This window comes from Pseudorasbora parva, chromosome 24, assembly GCF_024679245.1.
Source record: "Pseudorasbora parva isolate DD20220531a chromosome 24, ASM2467924v1, whole genome shotgun sequence".
Classification (NCBI taxonomy): Eukaryota; Metazoa; Chordata; class Actinopteri; order Cypriniformes; family Gobionidae; genus Pseudorasbora; species Pseudorasbora parva.
Window position 1 is genome coordinate 33,199,049 of NC_090195.1, and position 19,757 is coordinate 33,218,805.

At 37.4% G+C, this 19,757-nt stretch overlaps 1 protein-coding gene across 3 annotated transcripts in view; it reads right to left on the reverse strand.

The window, feature by feature from the left end:
* Positions 1-2,423: 2,423 nt before the first annotated feature.
* The window catches only part of LOC137063275 (uncharacterized protein C18orf63), a 31,530-nt gene continuing 14,196 nt past the window's right edge, over positions 2,424-19,757 (reverse strand). For 2 of the 3 annotated variants that reach the window (XM_067434321.1, XM_067434322.1), the window contains 7 exons: positions 18,479-18,585; positions 17,736-17,832; positions 16,715-16,800; positions 14,121-14,304; positions 9,128-9,709; positions 4,156-4,233; positions 2,424-3,018 (listed from right to left, as the gene is read on the reverse strand). In XM_067434321.1, the coding sequence (XP_067290422.1) occupies positions 2,896-3,018; positions 4,156-4,233; positions 9,128-9,709; positions 14,121-14,304; positions 16,715-16,800; positions 17,736-17,832; positions 18,479-18,585 (1,257 nt within the window). In that variant the 3' untranslated portion in view covers positions 2,424-2,895. Of the gene's footprint in view, positions 3,019-4,155; positions 4,234-4,919; positions 5,042-9,127; positions 9,710-14,120; positions 14,305-16,714; positions 16,801-17,735; positions 17,833-18,478; positions 18,586-19,757 lie in introns of all 3 variants that reach the window. The other variant, XR_010901362.1, reaches the window with a different exon arrangement.

Genomic DNA, 19,757 nt, shown 5'->3' on the forward strand with positions numbered 1-19,757 from the left:
AGTGGGTAGGCCTGATTTCCATCTCAGTCAAGAGCCTCTACTCTGGCTCTTCTTTGGAGTCATTATTGAGGAAAGTCACCTTGCACTATTTACGGCATTCATGATTGCCAACTGAAATTCTGTATGTTAAGAGTTTGGCAAGAGAAAACTATTCACTCACAAATGCCTTATTTAGACACAAATATATCATATCAGATGAGATTTTAACAATCTCACAACACGATTTGCCAAAATTCTCAAGTAAGCAATCAAAGAGATTTCAAGATTAATTCCACCATTAAATTCCTCTGAATTGTTATCTTTATGAATAGGGGTGTAACGATACACTAATGCCACAGTTCGGTTCACATCACGGTTTTAGAGCCATGGTTCGGTTCGGTTTGCTGTGAATTCAGGGTTTATGGCAGGGCACCAGCAATAACCCTAGATTCACTTTTAACTTATTAATAACAACAATAATGAACTTTATTAACTTTATACGTTGGCTTCACGTTTTCTTTAGAGCAGTTAGAGCAAACCAGAGTAAACTAAAAAAAAAAAAAAATGCTTCCACTGTAGACTAGACAAACAGTGGAGGCATTTATAAAAAAACAAAAAAAACAGGCATATTTATTCCACAAAGCGTAATGACCACACACAAGTATGTCCCACTTTAGCCAACTTAAACACATAAACTCTATGAAAATTACTAATACTGATGAATAAATAGGCATACAAGTTAAAGCTATAAAAACACACACAAATAGTAGCCACCACACTAATTTAAAAATATACAAAATAAAGTGAAAATAAAGTGGCATTTTGGGGTTATGGAAACAACAGTTACAAATGGAATAGGCCTACACAATACCAACATTAACTGTGAGCCCGATCTCACAAAAATGTGTATAAATAGTGCAATCTCGTGGAATGTATACTCCAAAATGAGTTTTCCATTAATCAAGTAATCCTACCCAAGAGCGTGTCATATGCACGCCATAAAGTGTTTATCATATGCATGCGAAAAACTGCGTAGCATTTGCACGGCCAAACTAATTTTGGCGTATCCATTCCACGAGATTTCACACTCGTACTATTGATACGCATTACCATGAGATCGTGTTGGAACTGTTAATGAAAGATGAAAACTGCTCCCGATGAACAGAATGAACATCATACCTGCATGCAAATCCTTCCCAGCTCACAAACAGAAATTTCGGTATTCTAAGGTGAGAGAAACTTTTTATTTTGTAACACAGATATAGCCTTGCAACACATCATTCTGAACACGTTTTTCTCAGACAGTCTGTGACCAACTCAGAACCATAGATATGTACAGTCTTGTTCAAAATAATAGCAGTACAATGTGACTAACCAGAATAATCAAGGTTTTTCGTATATTTTTTTATTGCTACATGGCAAACAAGTTACCAGTAAGTTCAGTAGATTCTCAGAAAACAACGCTCCAAGCAAACTCAAAAACCAATCTCCAGACCTTAATCCAATTGAGAACTTGTTTGGTGATATCAAAAATGCTGTTTCTGAAGCAAAACCAAGAAATGTGAATGAATTGTGGAATGTTGTTAAAGAATCATGGAGTGGAATAACAGCTGAGAGGTGCCACAAGTTGGTTGACTCCATGCCACACAGATGTCAAGCAGTTTTAAAAAACTGTGGTCATACAACTAAATATTAGTTTAGTGATTCACAGGATTGCTAAATCCCAGAAAAAAAAAATGTTTGTACAAAATAGTTTTGAGTTTGTACAGTCAAAGGTAGACACTGCTATTTTTTTGAACACACCCCTTTCAACTAATTGCCCAATTGCACAGCCTTAAGAGCGTGCATATCATGAATGCTGGGTCTCATTTGTTTTCTGACAATCTACTGAACCTACTGGTAACTTGTTTGCCACGTAGCAATAAAAAATATACTAAAAACCTTGATTATTCTGGTTAGTCACATTGTACTGCTATTATTTTGAACAAGACTGTATATGTGTATAATTATTTATATATCTAACTTTATCCTTAGAGCGGTCTTGCAACCAAACCAGTTTGCTGTAGAGAACACACTCTCACTGGGACTCCAAGGTAGCATTAAATGATTGACTAAATGATTTAGCCAACTTGCCAACTTAGCGAAATGGCTCTCTTTTTCTTCCGCCATGCAACTTGAGCGATCACCCAAGTCACGTGACATGCACTTATTGTCTATTTAGTAAATAATATTATTATAATAATATTTAGTAAAAATACAGCTCTTATTAGTTGTTAAAATTGTACTAATTACTACTTAATCAAATGCCAAGGAAACATTTTTTTTGTGTGGCATAAAGTAAGAGCTGGGCCAGGGCAGCAGGAGGCGGGGCATGTTCGGTTCAAATCGTGGGTGCTGTATCACGGTTTTTCGACTCCGTTTTAAAATCGCCACACCCCAATTATCTAGCTCTTACTGTAATTATCTATACTCTTACTGTATGTCAATTATTGTCTCATTTTACTTCTAAAGAATTTTAAGAGAAACATCTGAGGCAAAAGACCTCTGTGCTTTAATCAAGGCTTTGGAAAAGACTTAGAATAAATAGTTGCACTAAATGTTATGGTAAGTTTAATTGTTGACACATTACCATCATGCAAACAAAAAAGAACCACTATACAAAGAAATACTTTTTTTTTTCTTTATCTGCAGCTTTCTCTACACTCTAGAACCAATTAAACAACATGTTTTACCTTACAAAGTCTTGCTTGAAAAACGAGGTAGCCAAATGCCATGTATAATGAACATGGAGTAAATCATGGCAATTGTATTGAACTGTGGGTTAATTAATGGAACAAACAAAAACTAATTATGCCTCTATAGTCTCTAAGTCTCTATAGTGTGTGTTTTTTAGGCGAGTAACCCAACCCAACACACCTAAGTTTCATTCAAACATCTCATGACCTTTGACACTAGCTCCTCTTTCTTATCCCTTGAACGCACATTGATCCCTCGACTCTTCAACCATGCCTGCAGAGTCGCTGTGTTGACCTTAGAGAGCTGAAAACAGAAAAATATAAATAAACCTTTTAGTTACTAGGTAACACCTTATTAATACAACCACAATTAATAACTAGACTGAATCTTCAGAATTGTTTACCAGATTGTCTGCAATGATCTTCTAAAAATGGATTTAAATATGGTACAATTATGCTTAACTGAGCGATAAGTGCTTTAATTTATGATAGCTTAACGTATTATACACTGATCCACAACATTACAATTGATGAATAATTTGAATGAATGATGAGAATTAACACTACAAACTTTTTTTTTTTACTTTTAATAGACTTTGATTACCAAGGCTACACTGTAAATAAAGTCAATAAAGTAAAAAATGTAATATTGTGATTTATTATTACATTTTAAAAATAGCTGTTTTCTATTTTGATATATTTTAAGATGTAATTTATTCCTGTGCTCAAAGCTGAATTTAACATCATTACTCCAGTCTTCAGTGTTACATGATCCTTCAGAAATCATTCTGATATGATGGATTTCTGCTCAAAAGCATTCATGATCATTATCAATGCTGAAAGATACTTTTTTCAGGATGCTTTGATGAGTTAAAAAAGCAGCATTAACCGAAATATAAATCTTTTGAATCATGTACTATAACACGTAATGCATTCACGTCTGTAAGTTTGAATAAATGTAATAATTTATTTTTAAAAATAACCCAAACTTTTGAACATAAAGCATCTTGATGCAAACCTCTGCTAAGCGCTGGACACTTATTATTGTTGCTACCATCCAAGGGCAGCCATCAAGTTATAACGTGGAAGCAGAAATGGCAACATTACATATTATCTGATATGGGTTTTTTATGGCTGCACCTGTTAGTAGCCTCCATCATAAAGAAAATATATGAGCTCATCTTCTCTCAATGACATTCAATCAAGACCATGAACACATGCCAGGCTTATAATGGATTTTATTTAGATTATAGGGGCCAATGGGCAGCTCGGCTCAGCCTCGGCTGTTATTTAGCAAACTGTTCTTCCTTGCTAAGGTAAAAAACACGGTGAGTACAACACTGAAACTAAATGGCTTATTGATTGAGTTTTGGAGATATTATTTTGAATAATATTTCTATACTAAGATATTAGTTATAAGTTCACTAATATGGCAAAGTACCTGATTGCTCGTCGCATACACTTCCACATCCTGCACACTTTGTTTAAGCCTCTTCGGTTTTGACTCAAACGTGTCTCCCTGAAAGATGGTGAGACAGGATCCATTAGAAGCACTGCACGTTTCTCTTTACACCCCATATTGAATCATTCATGTAGATTCATCAATTATTTTCAGGAAACTACACCAATTACTTTGCCTAGTCTTGCTAAATCTCTGCCCTTTACAGACTCTGTAAGATGTCCCATGAGAAATACGGCAAATTACACACAAAAATTTCATTTTCTAAGTAGGAAAATGTGAGTGGTGTTTGCCAGTACAAAACTTACCATGCATTTACTAAGGAATTGTTTATAAAGAAGCCATATTATGCCTTTTTACAAATCTTGATTTTGTTTTTGTTCTCTACTGGAATAGTTTTTCATGCTTGAATGTACAAAACTAGGGCTTTCAATCGATTAAAATATTTAATCTCGAATAATTGCATGATTGTCATGAGTTAACTCGTGATTAATTACAATTTAATCACTTTTTTATCAGTTGTAAATGTATCTTACATTAGGTTTTTAATACTCTAATCAACATGGGTATAGACAAATATGCATGCTTTATGCAAATATACACTTATTATTAGTGAAAATGAAAGCTTTAGTGTAAGCTCTGCCAGGAAGTTTTAATGTCACGCGGCACTTTCAGACTTGACCAATCACGTCCTAACTAATTTTATTACTCACGTAATTCACAGAGTATAAAAGATTGTCACCTACATGTCTGAGTTCGCAAATGCTGACGCCGACAGTTACCTCCAACCTCCCCACCACCACCAGGATGGTCTTCAGGCAGGATATGCAGAGTCCGTTACCCTCGAAACGGAAGCTAAGGACGGGGCCTACACCAAAGAACTCTAATTATCATACTTGCTTTACTATCAATAAATTAGTTAATTTTTGCAATTCATCTGGCTTCTGAATCTTTCTGGTAGAACCATACTTATTCAATAATAATCAATAATACAGCATGAAGACTAGACATATATCAAAGGTCATAGATGTTTATCAAAGAACAAGTTCATGTCACTTAAGCCTAAGCTTAAAAATTTAGAATAAGCCGTGATTTCTCTCATTTTAAGAATATAAATAAAGGGAGTTTTTACACTGGCAGTTTAGTTCAGAACAGGGCACAGTTCATATGAAAAATTGGTAATGTGAAAGCTGTCATGTGGACCTGTGAGCGCACCAGTAACACACCATACCTGGAGGAGGTCCATATTCCACGAGTAGGAATATAGTGCAGCCCCATTAAGAGCTGGAGTATAGTGCGGCCCCTTTAAGAGCTGGAGTATAGTGCGGCCCCTTTAAGAGCTGGAGTATAGTGCGGCCCCTTTAAGAGCTGGAGAATAGTGCGGCCGCTTTAAGAGCTGGAGTATAGTGCGGCCCCTTTAAGAGCTGGAGTATAGTGCGTCTGCTTTAAGAGCTGGAGTATAGTGCGGCCGCTTTAAGAGCTGGAGTATAGTGCGGCCCCTTTAAGAGCTGGAGTATAGTGCGGCCCCTTTAAGAGCTGGAGTATAGTGCGGCCCCTTTAAGAGCTGGAGTATAGTGCGGCCCCTTTAAGAGCTGGAGAATAGTGCGGCCGCTTTAAGAGCTGGAGTATAGTGCGGCCCCTTTAAGAGCTGGAGTATAGTGCGTCTGCTTTAAGAGCTGGAGTATAGTGCGGCCGCTTTAAGAGCTGGAGTATAGTGCGGCCGCTTTAAGAGCTGGAGTATAGTGCGGCCTCTTTAAGAGCTGGAGTATAGTGCGGCCCCTTTAAGAGCTGGAGTATAGTGCGGCCGCTTTAAGAGCTGGAGTATAGTGAGGCCCCTTTAAGAGCTGGAGTATAGTGCGGCCTCTTTAAGAGCTGGAGTATAGTGCGGCCCCTTTAAGAGCTGGAGTATAGTGCGGCCGCTTTAAGAGCTGGAGTATAGTGCTGCCGCTTTAAGAGCTGGAGTATAGTGCGGCCGCTTTAAGAGCTGGAGTATAGTGCGGCCTCTTTAAGAGCTGGAGTATAGTGCGGCCCCTTTAAGAGCTGGAGTATAGTGCGGCCGCTTTAAGAGCTGGAGTATAGTGAGGCCCCTTTAAGAGCTGGAGTATAGTGCGGCCTCTTTAAGAGCTGGAGTATAGTGCGGCCCCTTTAAGAGCTGGAGTATAGTGCGGCCGCTTTAAGAGCTGGAGTATAGTGAGGCCCCTTTAAGAGCTGGAGTATAGTGCGGCCGCTTTAAGAGCTGGAGTATAGTGAGGCCCCTTTAAGAGCTGGAGTATAGTGAGGCCCCTTTAAGAGCTGGAGTATAGTGCGGCCCCTTTAAGAGCTGGAGTATAGTGCGGCCGCTTTAAGAGCTGGAGTACAGTGCGGCCTCTTTAAGAGCTGGAGTATAGTGCGGCCCCTTTAAGAGCTGGAGTATAGTGAGGCCCCTTTAAGAGCTGCGCGTTCCCTATTGAACTGCCGGTATTTTGTGTGTGTGCGCCGAACTGTGCCGTGATTCATGCGAACAGTGAGAGAAACACAGATATGAAAGTGCTCTTTTTCAGAAATGTAAACAGCGTATTCGTTTTAGCTGATTGTAATGTATTTAGTTTAATAAAACACATGTACTGTAAGTGGTGATGGTGTTAATGATTTACATCAGATATGAGCGAGTCGGTGTATTTGCGCATCGCGCTCGGACCGCAGAGAACGTGCTCAGTGTAAAAACGCACTTTTCTTTCGACCTGGAGTCTAATAAAAGTTAAACAGAAAATATGGTAGCTTGTAGCCAATAACTGCACTTTTGGTTTAGAATAGTAATATTAATGTTAACCCATTTCTTTTCCTATTAATGTTTGCTGCTGCATCCTCTACGTCTTGGCTTATCTCCATTTCTTCAACCACGGATCAAACAGACAATGCGCGCTGCGTTAATCGCACGTTAATAAATGTAGTGCCGTTAAAATTAATTTGCGTTAATGCGTTATTAACGCGTTAATTTTGACAGCCCTATTCAGAACACATTATTTTCTCCATATTCTCCATTGTCGCAGATCTTTCCATTCTGTCAGCAACACTCTTTTTAGTTCCTGTCTTTATGAAGCCGCTCCCTCTGAAAAGCGCAATGTGCTTTGATTGGTCAGCTTGACCAGTGTGTTGTGATTGGTCAAGCGCTTTGAGCATGTCTTGGAAATGTCCCACCCGTTACCATAACCGTGATTTTCAACACACTACTAACTAACTCAACCAGGCCCACCCATTTATTATGCATAGTAATTATTTAAATGGGGAATATTGTGGCGTGTTGATTTTGTAAGAAAACTCAAGACTACAGTGGAGGCGTTTCAGGGAGTTCAGAAACAGTGTCATTGATATAAAGAAGAACTCCTGCTGGATTTCAAAATGTTTGCAGTGCTTTTTCATGCTTAAACTGCAGCATTACACATTAAAGAAAGATGAAAAAGTAAAATAGCAAGTGTCATGAAACCCCAAAACACATTTTTTTAATCTGAAAGCTGAAAACACTAAAAGCACTAATACATTTTTCCAAAAAGTCTAAATTGATTATTTTTGCGTTTTTCTGAGCATTCTTCCGGGTGGAAAAGCAAAGTTGAAGCAACGTCACAGAGTAGTGAGGTAGAAGCGTAACTTCGGAGTGTGTGACTGGCGTCAGCCGGTCCTCTGCATTTATTCATGACAATTTTAACCCAATCACTGCGTTGTATTACGCATGAGATGCATTACAGAAGAGAATTCAAACAAAACGCCGCGCGAATGAGAGGTTTCTGTGCCTTAAGCCCCGATGACTTTAACAACGCTCGCAGTGTGAATCATATACATATGGGCACTACAGTGCTTGCGGTTATATGGTTAAATGTACTTGCATCTCAAAATGCTTTTATGAGGCAAAATTTATGTAAACACCGTCAGTTAATGGATTAAATAGATGAGACAAACTACATGTGTGCATTAGTATGAATGCAGCTTATTAGGTCTATGATGTCATAATAATAATAATCAGCAGTAAAGATGATTGGAATAACTTTAAGATAGCCAGGCTACTCTTAAATATTGAAAGCACTCTTTGTTTATTGCTTGTAAAATATGTTTTAGTTTCTCTTTATTATTTACTTGTTTTTATGTTTTGAAGCTAAGTTTATATATTTAAAAATCTTACCATGTAATTGTTTTAATTAATTTTAATGTCATTATTTCAAAATGTAATTATAATTAGGCTACATATGTAGTCAAATATATACTGTTAAATAAATTACATATGTAGTTAAATAAATATAAAGATACAAGCTTTTAAGTTTCATTAATACAATAAATAATAATTATAAAAAGATAAAGAATCGTTTTGGAATTGGATCATGACTCCCAGAATTGGAATCAGATCGGATCGTGAGGAGCCTAAAGATTCCCACCTCTACCATACAATGATTTATTGCTTGTTTTTGTTGAATAATACAGAAGATAAAGAGCTTTAAAAAAAAGAGTCGCATATGAAATCACAATCGCAATATTATAAAAAATAAAATAAAATTGCAATTAGATTATTTTCCAAAATCGTTACTGAAAATTCAAAGATGGCCAAAAAAGTAATTTTGCCTAAGTTAAACTGGCACGTGTCTTTTGTTCAGACAATGTAGTGCTCTTAAATGTACTGAAAATATTATTAGACCTTTTAAATGTTCTTCTGTGTTTCTTCCTCGTTTTGGCAGTTTGTTGTCATATTGGGTCGTATTCATCTGTCTTTATGAGTGTGCTGCATGTCTGTGTTTTATTGGTTCTTTATATGGTCTCCCCCCTTCCCTCCCTCTAAACCCCTAAGTTTTCCACAGCTTTACACGCCTGTGCCACGACCAGGCTAAAACAGTGGGGTTTCATGACTCCTTATGAATCAAACAGGTATCATTCTAATTTATAGCACAAATGCTGCAGAACAAACTGTTGTTTGGTTGCATTGTTTACTTACCCCTCTATTGCTGGGGATCTCAGGAAGGGTTTGGGGCTGTGTCTGTTCAAAAGGCAGGGGTTGGAGTATCCTACTGACTCCGCTGCTGGGTCTTTCCTTACTCTGTAAAAATGGTAAAGACATGCGCTCAGGGGCTGGAGGCCTGGAGATCTGGTTAGAAGGGGCTGGTGCTGTGAAAGATGATGACAGACAAGTAGATGACAAAGGCCTGATGAGGCCTGCTGACTTCTGCTGTTTCCCTCTAAGGATCTCAGTCACATTCACATGGTGGGTGTGTGATTTGCTTTTGAAGATTGGTACAAGCTTTGGTCTTGTCAGTGTAGACTGCGACTGGATGTGGGTAAAGTGAACAATTGTGGCAGAGGAAGAGGACATAGCTGCCAAGCTGGAAGAAGTCCTGCCTTTTTGGTCAAGAGATGAATCCAAACTTGGTCTCTTTTTGTTTTCAGTCTGTTTTCCAGTTGAGTCACACTGACCGTAGATGTTTTTCGCTGTGTCTCGTGGGCAGCTGCTGGGAAGCTGGTTCAGTACAGCCCTGCTGTTGTTTTCTGTTGTCACGTTTACAGGCAGGGCATCAGATGACTAAAAATGTAAGAAAAGACAAGTCTGTGTATGGGAAAAAATTTCCAGTGAAAAGTTCCTGTGTAAATGTGCACTTGAAGACCAGGTTAGATGCCATATTGAATTTAATACAGATGAAAAAAAGGTGGCCAGACACAGAGTATAAAGGTCCAAGATCATGTAACTTTCACTTTTAAACCTATATAACGATACTATTTGTCAACGGAAAAACATTTTGCCAGCTGAACAATTGGTATGTTGTTAAGCAACAGTACGAATCATTGAACACACTGCACTTCTATCCCTCACTGCCTCATTTTTTATTCCTGTCAAAAGTTATTTACGGCGCTAGACTGACTAAGCTCTATGATTGATTGTATGCTGTTAGAAACCACCAATGTCTAAAAAGTTTACCCTTAAAGGGATAGTTCACCCAAAAATTAGAAATGACCCCATGATTTACTCATCCTCAACTCATCCTAGGTGTATATGACATTCTTCTTTCAGACGAATACAATCAGAGTTATATAAAAAAGTCCTGACTTATCCCAGCTTTATAATGGCATTGAATTGGTGGGTCATTTTAGAAGTCCATAAAAGTGCATCTATCCATCATATAAGTAAAAATATACAACTAAAATAACTAGTTTCCAGTGGATAACTTATGACGGAAAGCCGTACGCAAGTCGCCTTGCGGTAAAAGAGTAACCCCTGTTGCAATGTGCAGGAACATTGCAAGCTTTGATGCCTCTCGTGGATAGGGCTGGGCAACAGCTATCCTCTGCGCTTCTGGGTTCATCAATACACATGCATTAGGGTTCAAGGGTCAAGGGTTACTCTTCCACCGCAAATGGATGCGTACAGCAATCCACCAGAAGCTAGTCATTTTAGTCGTTAAAGTTTTAAATATGGATTATTTTCTTACAGAAATGCTCGATTTCGCTTCAGAAGGCCTTTATTAACCCCCGGAGCCATGGGGAGCAGTTATATGATAGATCGATGCACTTTTATTGACTTCAAAAAAGACCCATCAAGTTTAGATTGCAATTATAAAGCTGGGAAGAGCCAGGACATTTTTAATCCCTAACCCTTTAAAGTTAAATTGACCATTATTCTTTTATGAATTAAGTTTTCCAAGTATGATCAGGACACCAGAATTTCTTCAAAAAGACCAATATGTAAAACTCGAGTTCAAAAGCTCTTTTTAATTATCAAGACACATTAGGTCTCATCCACCAACCATGTGTACAAAAGTCCTTGTGAGAAGTTCCTCTGTGCATATAAATATGAATAACCCATGCAATTATTAGTTAATAAGACCCATTGTCTATTGAGGATACTGCAGCAGTGGTATTTTAAGCCAAAATCGCCATTTGTCATGATTTATAAATATTCAAAAAACATAGTTTTTAAGCGATTTCAACAAAAATGTATTTCTATATCAACTCTAAAACTCTATAAACTCTAAAAGTGTACATGCAAATTTTAATGATCTGATGACATTAAATACTTTATCATATAATGAATTTATCATATTTTCTTCTGCCTAAAATAAATAATCCACTACTATTTAATTTTTGATCAAATTAATAAAATATGGTATTGCTGCAACGTAGATTGCAACACTTGAATGACGGAAATACGTTGTGTTACCTCATGGCAGACTATCTCTACCTCCAGATCTCTGAGACATGGAAAAATACTTTCTCGATAAGGAAATCAGTAAGGTTCCTCTTACTCAAACGATTATTTGTGTTGAACAAGTATGTTGATATTGATCCTGTAACTAGTGTGCCTTTTTACATCCAACATGAATTAAACAGTCAGTTAATCATTGCTGCCTAATGTTGCCATTATCAATCATTATAGTCTATGAGATTAATGAAAGCTTCCTCTGCGCCAGATTTCCATCAGTACCAACACAGGGAACGGCACATATAGTTTCCAAATCACGTTTCACAGCATTTGTCAAAGTTTAATAACATCAACCCTCAGCTCTGGCCAGTATAAATTAAACTTTAACCCATCTGGCTGAGTTAGACTCTCCTCCATGCCAACAACAACTGAAAGAAATGATCTAATGTAGTATCAGATATTGTTCTTACTGGAAACTTTTACTTGTATTCTTTGTGTTATATGACAAGCGTCAATTTTCCTACAAACTGACAGATTGTTTTCATAGGCAAACTACACCATAACCACAACCACTTTGTTCACTGTGTCCATATAAACCCTTCTCACATGTGTGTGAGGTAATTCGCTCCACTTTCACAGCGAGTTCAGGCAAGTTATTATTTTTTAAGAAAATGTAAACAAGTGGTCTTCATTCTTGAGTGTATGCAGTGTTTAATTTAATTTAAATTAATACAGAAAAACAAAATATAAAATGCTCTATATAATAGTCTATGCAATTATATTTTAGCTATAACTGGCATCCTCAATATCATCCAAAAACATCCTTTATTTTATGGATTTTGCCATTTTTTCAGTCAATGGGAGTAAAGACAGGAAACTGTGAAGAAGAGATCAGAAGTATTTCCTGTTAGAGTATGTGCATCACCCGCCAGGCCACGTCTTTGACAGCATTTGTAATCTAAGTGGATGACTTTGGTCTTGTTGAAAGCTGCGATCATTAATAAGCATTGCATGTGCAGTGAAGTGTTTTGAGATGCTGTCTCATTTGATCACTTACATGGGCGGTTGACATATAACGTGTCCAAGGACTTGAGTCAACATCAACATTTTAGATTCAAATTCATATAGGTGTAAAAGGAAACATGTTTATCATCGCTCAGTAAATGGCCAACATTTCTTTAAATTTATTCAGCATATTAAATCACCTTTTTAAATGTTGTGTTCGCAGCGTGACACAATAATTCAAATCAGAAAATAAAAGCTGCATGCATAAGCAAATGTGAAAACTTCTGTATAAAATAATTTTAGTATTAAAATCATTTTTAAATGAACAAATTATCTGATGATGACATTAAGGTCTATCATATTATGTATTTAAAAATAAAAATAATTATGCCGCTCCATTTATTTTATCATTTTATTATTGTCATTTAAAATAATTAGCGAATAAGCATATCTGTCTGTAATTGATCCCCATTTCCTTTTATTATTCACCATATTACATCACCTTTTATCTGATTATTAAAATTAACATCAGGCCATAAACGCTGGATGCATATTAGTTAGGGCAATTTGCAAAATGCTATATAAAAATGGTTAAGTTTTAAATGGAGAATGGCATATGGCAGCTTCCCCAATGTATTTAAAGGGGAGGGTGAAATGCTGTTTCGTGCATACTGAGCTCTTTACACTGTTAAAGACTTGGATTCCCATCCTAAACATAGACAAAGTTTCAAAAACTAAGTTGGACATTTGATGGAGTATTTCTGTGTCAAAAATACTCCTTCCGGTTTCTCACAAGTTTCCGAGAGTTTTTTTCGAGTATGGATCTGCTTGACGTCGACAGAGCCAAATGTCCTTGTATGGGCCGTACGGGCTCTTCTCCCGGTAGGGCGCGCGCGCGCGACTAGAGCGAGAGAGCAAATGCCCCCCCCCCATAAACACTGCTCTCAGCTGCAGATCCACTCGTCCGTGCAACACTTCTGTCGCGTCGCGCTCCACTTTATTCCTATGGGTGACATCAAGCGACTTTAACGCGCCCGAATAGCATTCCGGGAAGGCAGCGCTGCATTTGAACCGATTTGAACACAGAAATGACGAGAAGCGTCACAACATCACGCTTCTGTCGTGTCGCAAAAGTGGATCTCCACGGGCACTGCTGTCACAGGATTGGCTGTCACAGCCATGGTTTATTAGGGTAACGTTTTCTTTTCCATGCTTGAGGACGTCACCGCTTTCAGACATTCTCATGCAATAGCTGCGTGCGATCGTGATTCTTTAGCTCCGCCCACACGATACGCTTCCATCCGCTCGTTTTTTTTCTGAAAGACTCTGTACAGCCTATCTTTCTTTTATAAATATAATAAAACTAGACTTTTTGGAGATATGAAGGATGCAGTACTACTCTATAGGCACTCAAGATTGACATGAGTTTGACTGAAACTGAGTGTTTCACCCCCCCCCCCCCCCCCCCTAATGTCAACAAAACATGTTTAAAATGGGATTTCTACTGTCTGCATAACCCTCTTATTTTGCAACATGAATATGAAATCTGGATAACACATGCATCTCGACAGCTTTGGAACATCCATAAAAGAGCACTTGCAGTTGCATTTGTGCACAGTCTGTGTTGCAGATGAGCGCTGTCATAACAAATTTGACAATGTCAGATGTAATACTAAGGAGCAGAATGCAATACTTAATGTCAATTTCAATTGATTGTTATTTTATTTTGTTCAGCAGGCGAATAAGTGGCGTAAGCCCTGAGCGATGGGGTGCTTGTGTGTGTATGTAATACCTGCGTGACTGGCCTCTTTAGTTCATTGCTGTAGTAGCAAGGCTTGCAAGTGATCCACACTGGAAAACCACACACAACCTCCAGTCCATCCTGCAGATCAGATATGAAGCGTCCCAGCACCCCCTGCAGGTCCACTCTGGGAAAGCACTGTAATGGCTGAGTGCGTACACAGCATAACGGATATCTGAACACAAGTCAAGGATACATATCTCTGACTGCCAAGATAGAGGGGGAAAAAGCTTTCCACAAGAACAAAGCGGTTATAAATAAGACTGTAAAGCTACTATGCAAATGTGGCACCATTAAATATGTATTGTGTGCTTCTAGTCTTTAATTTGTCCCCACAATGTGTGATGTTATGCAGACCTGATTCATTATGTGCACAAAACTAGCACAAGTGTGAAAATGAGGCTTATGTAATATTAATATTGAGAAACATGTTTGGGAATGAGTTGACTCATTGCACATACTGGGATGAAAGCTGCTACTTTTACTATTTCTTCAGTTTGGAGAATGTACGCTGTGGACAGAATGAAGATTTTCTTTATTTACTCAACTATTTAAAAGTTTGGGATCAGTAGATTTAAAAAAAAGAGAAAAAACGCCTTCAATTATTTAAAAAAATAAGTTTAAAAATATATTTAATTGATACATTTCTATTTAAAAAAAAATCACAATTTTCACAAAATATGAAGCAGTTTAACTGTTTTCAACATTGATAATAATCAAAAATGTTTCTTGAGCAAATCAGTATCATGTGACACTGAAGACTGGAGTAAAATTCAGCTTTACATCACAGGAAATAATTTACATTTTACAATATATTACAATAGAAAACAGTTATTTTAAATTTTAATAATATTTCAGAACATTACTGTTTTAATTGCATGCATTTTGTTAAAATATATGCAGCCTTGGTGAGCATAGGAGATAAAACACCTATGAAGCAACCAAACAAAATCATTTCTCTTTTTATCATCTCTTTCTTCAGTCATCATTTGATAATACTACATCAGTTTTACACAAAACTGGATTAAATATGCAAAATAACCATTTATCCATTAAGAAGATAATTGTACGCCACGCTGCAAAAAAACACTGCAAAAATACTCTTACTTAGTAATTTTGTCTCGTTTCTAGTCTAACTCTAAAAAAATTATAGTATTATAGTATTATTATAGTAAGATGCTTTTACTATAAGTAAAATGACAAAATATATTTTTTCTTGGTTTCTTAAAAATAAATTAGTTTATTATTTTTAGAATATTTTTCTCACCCCATTGGCAGATAGTTTTGCATGTTTTAAGCAAAAACACTTCATCGGACTGTAAACAAGAAAAAAAAAAATCTAAATAAGAGCATTTCCATGCCAGCAGCCATATCACCCTGTAGCCCAAGACTGGTTTCCCACTGAAGCTAAGCAGGGCTGAGCCTCCTAATAATCCCCATCCACTAAATTGGCTCTATCACCCTCTCTCCTCTCCACCTATCGCTGGTGTGTGGTGAGCACACTGGCGCCGTTGTTCTGTGGCTGCCGTCGCATCATCCAAGTGGATGCAGCACACTGGTGGTGGTTGAGGAGAGACCCCTGACATGAGTGTGAAGCGCTTTGGTGTACAGTAGAACATATAAAAGCGCTATATAAATGCCTCATTCATTCATTCATTCCTTTTTTGCATTGAACGTGCATGCCTATAGACTAAACACGTAATGCTTACATGCATGCCGTCAGCGTTCTCACAGAATCTTTTTCTTCTTTTTTTAATGTTTACACGTAGATTATAACAGTATAGGTACAAAACTCGTTCAAAACCTATTTTTAAGGTTTGTGTTCTCTAGCCGGAGTGCAGATGAGCGTCCAGAAGGCGATGAGAGTTCTCTGTTTGGGTTAAAAATGGTGCTGTGCAAGTCGCCCCAAAGTAAATAACTAATGAGTATTTACAACGGAATTTAATAATTCAAAAACTTAAATAATTTCCTATTATCACTGTTAAGCTGATTTGAAACTATCTACATTGTGAAAAGTGCTATATAAATGAAGGTGACTTGACAGGATGCTAGTACTGCAGTCTAAACAAATCTGCTAAATTCTCAAGAGTTGAACCCGAATAGCGGGAGAGCCAGGACACTATGAGCACAGGGAGAGAACGCCTGAGAGGGAAAAATGAAAGTTTACGAAGTTTCAGTGGCATCTCTGAGAAAAAAAATAAGAGCCCACTTAACATTGAATTCTCAAGAGTTCAACCCAACACACCACTTCCACCTGGCTCATGTCCACTAGGTGTCATTATTATGCTGCCTGAATGTCAGTCTAAGCCAGACCTCTGTCCTACTTTCCACATTCGATTTGTAATCCAGCACTACAATTTACACAACTCAAATAGAAAACAGATATTTTAAATTATAATAGTTCAAAATATTGTTACTGTATTAAATGTATTGGTGAGCAGGAGAGATTTATTTCAAAAACATTTTAAAAATCAATTTGAATTATTCCATACTTTTGACCACCAGTGTATGTCTGATAAACTATTTATGTTTCAAGCAACAATGCCTTCAATTAATTTGAGAATTAACAGGTTATTAAAGGATACGTGAACAACTTGTCACCTATTGGTTTAAAGTACAAACTGCAGTAGATGACTTCCTCTTCACTCACTGAGGGCAGCTGATATCCATACTAAACCAAGAGAGACACAGTTAACGAAAAAAAAGAAAACAGTAAGTGAATAGCAAGGGTGGAGAGACAGTTACACAAAGACAGGAATATCAATACAGCTTAGTGACATTAAGTAACAGACAATCAAACAAATCTGCCGTTAGTGTATATTTGTAAGCAAGTGAGTGCTTTCAAACTACATATTTGGATGTGATTTAGGTTTGAACAGATATTTTATGAATGCAATATAAATGGGCAATGTCTGCCCATACATACAAATTCTGTTTGATAAAGTCAAGCCTCAGGAGTGTGTTTGTGATCAAAGGTTACATTGTGACCTCTAATCTAAACAGAAGTGGATCAGAGTGCTCAACACACACTTTCTGCATTTTTACATTTTCAAACAAACATAATTTAATCTAATTTATAATCGTTTTTCCCAAAAATCTGTCATGTTGACCCAAAATGTCCCCACAGGGAGAAGGACTCCACATATTGCCATCTTTCTGGGGACTTTTCGTCCTCATAACGTAGGTTTGCCTGGACCACATACACAGTACTATACGTGTAAACACACACACATTAACAGAGTGGTATGACAGTGCAACTCTCCAAATGTCTCTGCAGTCTAGCATCAGGATGACAGTCGATTTACAAACTGTAAGCAATAAAAGCTGTAAATTGTTTGCTCTAATTTAATAATACAGTAATAAAACACTATTTTGAATTATTTATTGCAATATGATGCATTTGGTGTTTAAGCAGACAATATGTCACTCAACACCACTGTTACAGGTATTAGCACTGCTCAGGCAAGCATCACAGTTACTATTGTTCATAATTATTAAACTTTGGAACAAAATCTCAACACCGCTAGTGCTATAGACATGGAATGAATCATTGGTCTTATATTGAGGAGAGGTGTGAGCTGTTAGTTTTTCTGTGGTGTCGTTTACCATGTTGTTCCAGTGCTTTCGAAACTCCATATAAGATTGAAATGGGCTTTCCAGTGGAATCCTGCGACTGATGCTAATGATTTGGCCTTTCTTCATACTGCACACACACACACACACACACACACACACACACACACACACACACACACACACATGTTGGTCTATGTGGTTTACAGGGACTCTCCATAGGCGTAATGGTTTTTATACTGTACAAACCGTATTTTCTATCCCCTTACACTGCCCCTGCCCCTAAACCTACCCATCACAGGAAACATTCTGCATTTTTACTTTCTCAAAAAAACACCATTTAGTATGTTTTTAAGGCCATTTGAATTATGAGGACATTTGATATGTCCTCATAAACCACATTTATAGTGTAATACCAGTGTAATACCCATGTAGTTATACAAATTTGTGTCCTCATAAACCACATAAACAGGCTCACACACACACACACACACACACACACACACACACACACACACGCACACACGCATATATACACACACATATATACACACACACATAAAGAGAGAGAGAGAGAGAAAGAGAGAGAACAATGCAGAAGAAGTATGGATTCATTGATTCATAAATCTAACACTGCCAAAAAGGAGATTATGATTAGGACTTTTTCCCTCCACGATGACCTGTGGAGCAACAGTACAGCTCTAGAAAGTAACTGTTGTAAAAGTATAACAACGCGGTATAAAGCAGTCTAGCACAAACCTAGGCAGAACACAAACCTTGGCAGAACGTGGCACCAGTTATTTGGCATGACTGTACGCAGCACAGCATCATTGGTATGGAGGAAGCGTTTCACCACAGGAGCAGGGAAATCAAAATCCTCTATCTGGCAGAAGACAGGAGAACATTAATTAATACTTCACACAAAAACAGGAACAAGAAATATTGCAATCCAATAAAAGATTTGGCCATTCTACGTCTACTGTGAATAACTGCTTTTATTTATATCAATTACTATCTCAAGAATGTGTTATTAAATCTTCTATTTCTTTAAATAAAATTAAGATTTACCAACAAATCGTATCCAAACATATTTATATACATGATCTGTATATCATAATTGTCTATGTAGATATGTGTTATATATTTTAAAATTAATATATTTGTTACATATAGTGAATTATTGAAGTTCATCAGTGCATCATAAAATCAACTTTACATTTGTGTATAAATCCCCAATTCACAATCCTAAATCCTACAATAACTATATATAACATTAATGCTTACATTATATATGGGTGTGTATGTGTATGTGTGTGTGTGTGTGTGTGTGTACTGTTTATAATGATTGTGTATATTTGAATACACACACACATGCAGGTATGCATGTATATACTTTACACATACACTCACCTAAAGGATTATTAGGAACACCTGTTCAATTTCTCATGAATGCAATTATCTAATCAACCAATTACATGGCAGTTGCTTCAATGCATTTAGGGGTGTGGTCCTGGTCAAGACAATCTCCTGAACTCCAAACTGAATGTCAGAATGGGAAAGAAAGGTGATTTAAGCAATTTTGAGCGTGCCATGGTTGTTGGTGCCAGACGGGCCGGTCTGAGTATTTCACAATCTGCTCAGTTACTGGGATTTTCACACACAACCATTTCTAGGGTTTACAAAGAATGGTGTGAAAAGGGAAAAACATCCAGTATGCAGCAGTCCTGTGGGCGAAAATGCCTTGTTGATGCAAAGCAAAGCATTTGTGAAGCGACAACACGCACAACCTTGAGGCGGATGGGCTACAACAGCAGAAGACCCCACCGGGTACCACTCATCTCCACTACAAATAGGAAAAAATTGCTACAATTTGCACAGGCTCACTAAAATTGGACAGTTGAAGACTGGAAAAATGTAGCCTGGTCTGATGAGTCTCGATTTCTGTTGAGACATTCAGATGGTAGAGTCAGAATTTGGCGTAAACAAAATGAGAACATGGATCCTTCATGCCTTGTTACCACTGGGCAGGCTGGTGGTGGCGGTGTAATGGTGTGG